Genomic DNA, 9,609 nt, shown 5'->3' on the forward strand with positions numbered 1-9,609 from the left:
TATATAATTAGGGGGTCCCCGCTCCATCTTGCCATCAGTTTGGGGGTCCTTGGCCTGGAAAACGTTGAAGACCCCTGGTTTAGAGTAAATGTGATTGATCTGACTCGTAATAATCTTACTCAGTTATGATTTTTGCAGAGACAGTGTAGAACCTGTGTTTGGATGTATGGAGAAAATCACCTTAGAGAAGACAGTAGCCCCTTTTAAGCTGCTCTACTCTGGTTGAATTTCAGAATTTATGTTGTTTCCCTGATCACCGATAAATAATGTGCGGAATAAACACCTACCTTCATGTTTTAATCTCTTATGAACAAACACAGCATGAGATTATCAGACCCAATCCATTTAGATGTTCCACAATCTAGTTATAAATGGATGGGGACTGGACCTTCTTCATTATGGGCGAGGTTGGATTCCCAACCAGGCAAAGCAGGCAACTGTTCTTTGAGCCCTAAAAGCTCAGTGCTTACAGAGTGTCAACCCTTTTTTTACTGATTTAATTGAAACCTTCTTTCAAGCCTTAAAGGTGCCCTGCCACACACATCATTTAAACTTGCATTTGTTGAAATATGTATGAACTGCTACCTCCTCTTTTAGCTCTAGCCACTGAAAAGAAATAGGCGGAGAAATCCGGCCAATCACAACAGCTGGTCAGTCTGATGTCATGTTGCCTTAGCTCATTACTATTCATGAGCTTGCCCAGTTGTGCTAAATAAAGGATGCTGATAGCCAGGGCCTCATTGGCTAGCTGTTAGCCAATCAGAGTCAAGCAGGTTAGCTCATTGAATATGAATGAGAACTGGCCCAAATCGAGCCGAGTCTTCCTGCAGGCTTTCTATACCACGCTAGAATGGCTTGAAACAAAGTAACCAAGGCCATCAAAATATTACAGAGTCCATGGTAGATCTTCAGACATTACCACAAAGTAATGAAATATGTGTGGCAGGGCACCTTTAGGGTTGATGCTGCTTTATTACCCAACCTTCAGGCTGTGTATTGAAGTCCCTGTGACAAAATACATTTGCAAGATTGTACTTATATGGGGCATTTTACAAATGTAATTTGTGATTCATCAAGTAACCACTCTGCAAACTTTTCCATGTGGTATTGCATTATAGAAAACTGTACTGTAAGACTGTGAGGTTTAGGGGGTTAATTGAGGCCCAGCAGCATCTATTTGCTATTTATAATAAACATGCTTGATTAATAGGGATGGAACAATATGCTCTTGTCCCGATTTGATTCTTTCACAACACGTGGGTGCCGATCAGAGTTTTGTATTTGATTTTCATTTAGTATGATTCTAGCAGTATTGTGATTCGTTAGAAATTGAGTACTGCCATTGTCTTTAACAAATACAAAAGATGAATAGGGACAGATGCTCAAATGTCCAATGCACAGTATCAGAGCATTTATAGCTATAGCCATTTTCCAATGCCCATCCCTTGAAGGGCTTTTAAACGGCCATAAAAACGACCATTAAACATTGCCACATTAAAAAACATTAAGCACATAAACATACAAGACACGTCCATCTGTTTACATCTATCCTCTTTAGTCTAATAAATAGGAGTTGGCTTTTATGGTTCACATGTTATATATGCTGTTGGTGATCTTTAATCTTTTTATCTGTATAGTTTTATTATGCCGACTGTTTATTTGGTTGTTTCACTGGTTTTGTTATTTGATAGTTTACTTTGTGTATTGATGTTGTAAAACACTTTTATAACCCTGTTTCAAAAAGTGCTTTGTCAAAAAATATATAGACCTTTCTCAATGGACTCCATTGCTAGGCAACAGCCTGGCCCCTTGTTCTCTTCCTGTCTTTTGATGCCATTCACATACACTGCAACAAGAAATCCACTTGGGTCCATTTGTAAAGTTTATGCTCACGTCTGTGAAAAGGTTACAATTATTGTAAACTATATTATTGTTATTTCTCATTATGTTAGCCCAGCTTTATTTGGAAATGTCACACACACATCAATTATGCAATGAAGCCTTTAATGGGGTTTGGTTATCAGTGAAATGAAGCGTTGCGTTAGTTCATGCAGGACACGAAAGTCATACGCCGGCTGATTAAATTATCATTTCTATCAGTCACACACTAATCACAGCCCATTCTCCATTTAAATATGACTCTCCCTAACTAATCATCATAATCCCTGCTACAATGCTGCATCCTGCCAGAGTCCAAACATGAGTCAAAGGTTAAAAGGGTTTCAATGTCTTGTACCTCCTGTAAAGGGCTCATTGAGTGTGAGTGTGAATGATGTTCAGTGTGATCTTGTAGTTAATCTTTTCTTTCATGAACTGAAAAATGCCGACCAGTCTATAGATTAATTTACTGTGCGTATACACAAAAAAGATTAATCTTGATAATTTGTGTCCCTTTTTTAAGGTTCAGCTAATCAAGGGAGCATCATTAAGAGTGGAGCCATTAGCGGCAAACATAACTGTATTTCCATTTGTTGCAATAAATGGTTAAAGCTATAAAAAGACTGAAATGCATCTTTCAGATGTGCCAAATGAGAGGCAATTTCTGCTTTGTTTGGGATTCAATGAAAGAACTTTTCATCACTAATACTTGTGCAAAGTTTAAAGAGTTTAAATGCAAGTGCCTATTTCAACCAATCACATTTATATATCAGCAACATTTTATAGCAACATCAATCTCAGCTCTATGTACACTTCAGTGTACAGGCTCAGCATCAGGATGTTGCTGCTATGAAATAATCTTTGAGCAACAAACTTAAAGAAATAATGTGGAATCCTGTGGAAAAGGAGGGTATAAATATACGAAAGATAATGTAGTCTTTAACAGTCACATTCTGTACACAAACGTAGGGAAATAACTTGAAACTCATTCTGGAAACCTCTGTTTTCCCTTTATTCTCGTCTTAATTTGTGTCATTTGGGAAATGTCCAATATTTGTTTCTCTATTTCAGCCGGTTACCACGGAGACAAGGTTCGATCCTGTACTGTACAACGGGCATTATTCTTCAGTGGCTTCGCTCAGACCCGTAAGTTTCCCCCACCCCGCAGCCGTGCTTCCTCATCCTCATCACATCTTCTCCTCTTCTCTGCTTTCCTCTTTGTGTCTCGATTCCAGCTGTCCTTCCTCTACTCTCGTATTCCCTCTGTATCGCTCCGTTTTATCCCCATTGATTTGTGGTTGACTCTACTGTCTGTGGAAGGAGCATTAGTATGGGTCCCCATTCTCATGAAGACACACACACACACACACACACACACACACACACACAGCTTCGGTTGATTCATCCCTGTGTGCTCATCCTTGCATTGTCTCCAGTGTCTTCAGACAAACCACAGTAACTAAGTGAGGGTGCCAGCTTTTATTGTATTTTTCAGTTGTCTTGCTTCATGTTCTTTCAGAATTAGCTCTACTTTAGTAAGTTATTTACGGACTACAGTCATCTGCAACTTTTTTGCATTGAGGTATATTTCCCCCCCGCCCCTCTGGACTGCAGCAGTGTTCACACTTGTCACTTTTGGTGTGACTATTTGTCTCCAGCCATCACAGTAGTGATGCATTAATGTTTTCAGTCCCAACGACCCTTTTGTCTCATCATTACAGACTACTGCTGTACGGATAAGCACAGAGCCCATTTTTAGTTTAGATCACAAAGGTATCAAATATGTCAGACTTACTGTAAATGTTAATTTAAAGTGCATAATGTGTAAAGCTTTTGTACTAAATATCATCTCACATATCATATCTTTCAAAGTGAGTAAAAACAGCATCTAGTTATAGCTACTGACCAAAGAATGTAAAAACAAACTGTGCTTCATAGTTGAAGATTTATGCTGCAAAATGGGTAAAAAGGAACCAGTTCGGTAATGCAAACTAAAAATAAGATCTTCTTGGCAGAGGTATCAAGTACAGACATAGACACATAAGTGCTATTTTTCACCACAGCCTATTAATATTAATGGACAAAGGATCCGGTTCGGCAAAGTACCGCAAATGAGGAAGTGCCTTAAACGTGCATTCTATCTGAATTCTTGTAGGGGCGACATGTGCGGTTACAAAAGGAGGTTGGTTTCTGTAGAAGTCTATGAGAAAGTGACCAACTTCTCACTTGATTTATTACCTCAGTAAACATTGTCATAATGACTTTATGGTCTCAGTTGATAGTTTTAAGTCTTCTGTAACACAGAACAATGTTCATTTTTTGAATAATGGTCTCGTTGATTTTAAAATCAACGATAAAGCAGGGAGACTTTTAGGGCATGGCTATGATGTGATTGACAGTGTCTTATATTTAATATAACTATGGGACAAAGATATATTTGAAACCTAGCGATGGTAAATCTTACCTCGAATTATGTAAGCTAGCTTTCAGCAGCAGTTGCATCCAGATTGTCAGAGAAAGTGTGTCACATCCGCAACCAGGATGGCTGCGCCCGTAACGGCGAACTCAGCGACTCACAGCCGATCTCCTCAAACCAATGGGTGACGTCACACATGCTTTGTCCATTGATATTAACAGTGTATTATTAAAGTCAGATGAGGACACACTAAAGGCACCTTAAATCAACCACAGACTCAGACTATTTCCCTTGTCTTTCTGTGTGTCAGATTGTTGTCTAGTATCAGCCACCTGGTGTTGGACGAGATCCACGAGAGAAACCTGCAATCGGACGTTTTGCTCATCATTGTGAAGAACCTACTCAACTTTCGAGACGACCTCAAGATCGTCCTCATGAGTGCTACGCTCAACGCAGAGAAGTTTTCTAAATATTTTGGTATGCGGCCTATCAAAAGACATGCCAAAGTTTGTTCAGCGTTAAGCTTGCAGTTTCAATGTTTTTGACGTTTTCTCCTTCTCATCTATCCATTCCCCTTTGTTGAAACCTTTAGACAACTGTCAAATAATCCACATCCCTGGCTTGACGTTCCCAGTAAAGGAGTTCTTGCTTGAGGACATTGTGGAGATGACCAGGTAGAACAACACTGCTGCCAAACACACACATACAAAGTCACACCCACGCACAGACAGAAATACAAAAATTCAAACGGAACTACTTCACCTCTTTTGTTTGAATGGGGTCTTGTATAAACTGGTTGATGTGTTTTCCAGGTATCGGTCCCAGAATCGGGACAGTCGCCCCTCATGGAAGAAAGGCTTTTGGCAGGGACGCCACTCCAGACCGGAGAAGGAGGAGAAAGAGGCTGAATACAAGGAGAGCTGGCCTAGTTATGCACGGACACTGCAGGACAGGTGAGTTGTTGAGAACAGCAGGGTAGTAAGATTGAGAGGTGGATAGATGTGTCGTGGGGAGGTGGGGACTGGGAGGATTTGGCTTTGGGACATTCACGTTTTTAAATAAATAACTCTGTTTCTTTGGGAATTTAAACTTCAAGTTTACTTGAGTATAGTACCGCTGAATACAGAGCCGTTGAGTGCTTTGGACCACTTTAGATAGATAGATTTGTTAGGTTACCCACTGATTTATCTGCATTGAAGTGTATCTACGCCTTGAGTTGCTGAAAGTGTCTCCTGAAGTGTGAAAAAAGGCAATGTTGTAGATTTTTTCTCCACTTAACTACACTATACAGTATTGGCATATACTGTAATTTATTACTGAATCTTTAGTTTAGGGCCTATTTCTCACTTCATTGCTGAGACTTAAAAAAATGAAGATTTTTTATAAGTTTTTCATAAAACAGCAGTCAGGTGACCATATGACCATTGAAATAGTTTTTCATTCTGGTTTGGGATGTAGCAATCACTTAAATTTAATGTTGTTCCCATTTTAAAGCACAGGAGATGTTTGATTATTTATTTATTGTCTTTGTTTTTACAGATACTCTGATAACACCATTGAGGCACTGGAGATGTTGGACAATGATGAGAAGATTGACCTGGAGTTGATTGTGGCGCTGATCCGCCATATTGTGCTCAAGGAGGAGGCAAGTTTGACTTTTTTGGGGGTTGGTTTCAGGGCAACCAACTGAATCTGGCTTTATTCTGGTGTCTTAAAGTACATTTTTAAAGAAGTACATTTGTAATGAACATGGGATTTTAGAGAGTTTGTTCTATGGGTCTGAGCATTCTGAGTGCTTGTGTTTAGTGAATTTACTTTTTCAGTAGACCCAGTCCTGCTGTGGCCATATCAGGAGATTATCATGCAGATGTAATGAAGGCAGAGCAAAAGCTTTAGAAAAATAGTCATTTCATTTCATTCAGGTCAAATTTGTACTTGCTGCATGTTTCTTGTATTCTTCAACTGTTTCTAGTCAGAGTCACCTAAGCCTGTACCAACATGTGAAAACAGAGCTGCGCAATGGAAAATGTTGTCACAATACCATTCAGTGTAGTCTTTTGTCACTATTAAAAAACAGAACAGCAAAGGGAGAACAACTTAGGAAATGAAGTGCTCGAATTGAAGGAAGAGACAAAATTACAACTTCTGGTCCAATTTTCCCTGTATTCTTTTTTTTTTTTAATTTTTTAATTTTTTTATTATCAATTGAAGTGATACTAGTATAACTTATGTGTTACTATGTGGCTGTGCAAGACTAAAGAACAGAAAAATGAGACAGGCCCAGAATGAAGAGTGACTAACGCAGACAGAGAATAATTTTCCCTTTCCATACAAGCCGAATCTCTATCAGTCACGGACCCTGAGCCAGGCGACCAGCTGATTCACCGTGGCAATGTCAAATAGCCGAGAGGGAACTGTCTGATTCGCTGTGACGGCGTTCTGAACCGAGGGTACGGGACTGCTGCCAGGCTTTAGACTTTGATGATTGGTTAATTATGGTACAGGCATTAATGAACGCCTGCTGTGTGTGTGAGTGTGTGAGAGAGTGTGAGAGTATGTGTGTGGGGGGAGGTTTGTGCTGTTACTTTATTTTTAGTTGGAAATAATCGGAAACTCTTGTGTGAACATACGGTTCTGTCAGGCTCTAACTCGGCTCACTCTCTTCTACCTCTCTCTTTCACATGAACAGATATTAGCACACACATGCAGTCCCATGTGGGTGAGCACTGGTAATAATAATTAGCTTTAATTAAAAGACAGGGTTTCTCAGGGCCCAGAAGCTACTTAATGGCTGTTCTTCATATCCCCTTCATTCCTCACAGGAAATAAATAGTCCTTTTTTTAAGAGTGGGTTATTTTGTAACAACTTAATATTATCCTGAGTTTTGTTTAAATTTAGGTCTTTGATGTGCCAAAAATAGCATTACCAGAATCAATATACCAGAAGGACATACCAGAAACTTCTTCCCATTGATGATAACATAAAAGTTGCATTTTGCTCAGGTTTTCCAAGTTACATTAGTCTTTAGTTGATATCTATGCCTCTAAAAACATCATTTATCTCTGGCCTTTTCAGCATGGTGCATACAGCATTGTCTTTAGCAGCTGCTCTTGTTTGCTTTGTACATTCTGATCTTCATGTAAATGTCATAAATTGCAGCCCTTATATTTGTTGCCAAAGATTAGGTCACATACTTCTTAACACCTTGGAACACCCCCTGCTTTTGTTTATAACTCAGATGATGTGATTCCAGAGCTGAGCATCAAACAATACTTTACCACACGTTAATTCAATAAGATTTTGAGTACTGGCTGAATTTAGTTTGTGGCTACTGGTTACAACTATGATTTTAATCCAATTTCTTTTTACTTATTCTTTGATCAGATATTCCCTACCTTATATCAGGAAATGGGGAAACGTAGCTATCTTGAGAGAGTATGTAATTTATGTCTCTTAGGTGTCCTCCTTCTGTCTGCTCCTTGCTATGCATTTCTGGAAGGCTTTTAATGTCCTGCAGCGCTGCACCACTACAGCACTTTTAATTGTATCTGCATGTTTTGTATGTGTTATGTGTTGTTTTGTGGCTTTGTTGTAAAGCACTTTGGGTACCTTTCGGCTATTGTAAAGGCCTATACAAATAAACTTGATTGATTAATGGAAATATGTTAGTGTTAAGACAACAATGAACACTGATGCATTGAGAAGTTTGCCATTTAATTAGGAAGGCTTTGGCAGCTTTATGTACTTCACTTTAAGCTTCTTCTGTCCCAGCGATGTTCTGGTGGGAACCAGCCGCTACCGATGGTTGCTCTGTTGTCTGACAAGCGAGTGACCGCTCGCCGCAGCTAGAGATCACGTGACCGTGTCAGCTGTTTACTTCCAGTTACTGACTTCCTATCACCTAGGAACTAAGAAAGGGTTACTTTAAAGGAGATGCTGAGAAAGTCAAGAAAATGTTTCTTTTCTCTTCATCTATACTCAAATAAGCACAATCCCAGAACCTTGTTTGACACCATTAATACATTAGTTGAAACTATTAAATCCTCCCTCGGACCCTCAAGCAACTATGTTATCTAAATCGGACTGTAATGAATTCTTCCACTTTTTTGTAAATAAGATCAGAGATGTTAGGGCAAACATCTCACCTTCACTTTCTCAGAACTCTGCCTGTGACTTGTCTCCCGCTTATTCTTGGTCCATTTTTAAACCTGTGACATGATACCATCTCTCTGTGTACTTACTTTAAAACCCTTATCTTGTCCTATGGATGTTGTCCCTACTGTGCTATTTGTACAAGCGTTTGACTCTACTGGCCCCGGTATTGTTGAGATCCTTAATACTTCATTTTGAACTGGTGTTGTTCCTAGTTTTTTTCTAGGAACGACATGCTGTTATTAAGCTTATACCTAAAAAGCCCAGTTTGGATCCACTACAACCTAAGAGCTACAGGCCAACATCCAAACTTCCATTCATGCAAAAAACTTAATAAAAAAAAGTAGTAGCAGAGCAACTCACCCTTTTTTACAGATAATCACGAGTTGTTTGAAAAATTCCGGTCCGGTTTCCTGAAAAAGTGTTCTATGAAACTGAAAAAAGTTTCTAGTGAGATTATGATGTCAGCTGACTCTAAGGTATATACAGTTTTGATTCTATTGGACATTTCTTCTGCTTTTGACATTATTGATCATAATACTATGATAAATAGTCTTCGTAAACGGGTTGGGATGTCTGGATCAGTTTTCAAATGGTTTTCATCGAACCTTTCCGGTAGAAGTTTTAGTGTTTATGTGCATCAGATCATGTCTGAAACTGGTACCAGCACACTGTTGTGTGGGGTACCTCAGGGTTCTGTCTTGGGACCTATTGTGTTCTTGCTGTACGTATTCCCTCTAGGACAGATGTATGCAGATGATGTTAAACTGTACTGCTCGTTTAAGGAAAATGAGGTAGCTAATCTGTCTCCTTTTATCAACTGTTTGACTAGTGTCAAACAGTGGTTATGTGACAATGTTTTGCTTCTGAACTCAGATAAAACAGAGCCACTAATTGTCGCCCCTGAAAACCGAATCCCTCAGATAAAGCAGCACATTGGTGACTTAGGCTCGTTTTTCCAGCCAAGCATCAAGAGCTTAGGTGTTGTTTTTGATTCAGCTATGTCCTTGGAGCTCCACTCATTAACAAAAGGGCACACATCACACCTGTTTTAGCAGCACTTACCTGGTTACCAGTCCAGTTTAGAATTCAATTCAAAATCTTAATCCTTACTTTTAGAGCCCTGCACAGTCAAGTTCCTTCCTACATCTCTGACTTGATA

General features: G+C 39.3%; 1 protein-coding gene across 2 annotated transcripts in view; it reads left to right on the forward strand.

Annotated features, from left to right (window-relative positions):
• Nucleotides 1-9,609, forward strand: part of dhx36 (DEAH (Asp-Glu-Ala-His) box polypeptide 36) — a 29,023-nt gene that overhangs the window by 5,082 nt on the left and 14,332 nt on the right. For both annotated transcript variants that reach the window (XM_034866913.1, XM_034866914.1), the window contains exons 8-12: nucleotides 2,950-3,024; nucleotides 4,605-4,771; nucleotides 4,887-4,968; nucleotides 5,107-5,247; nucleotides 5,834-5,939. In XM_034866913.1, the coding sequence (XP_034722804.1) occupies nucleotides 2,950-3,024; nucleotides 4,605-4,771; nucleotides 4,887-4,968; nucleotides 5,107-5,247; nucleotides 5,834-5,939 (571 nt within the window). The remainder of the gene's footprint in view (nucleotides 1-2,949; nucleotides 3,025-4,604; nucleotides 4,772-4,886; nucleotides 4,969-5,106; nucleotides 5,248-5,833; nucleotides 5,940-9,609) is intronic.

This window comes from Etheostoma cragini, chromosome 3 (assembly GCF_013103735.1).
Source record: "Etheostoma cragini isolate CJK2018 chromosome 3, CSU_Ecrag_1.0, whole genome shotgun sequence".
NCBI classification, from domain to species: Eukaryota; Metazoa; Chordata; class Actinopteri; order Perciformes; family Percidae; genus Etheostoma; species Etheostoma cragini.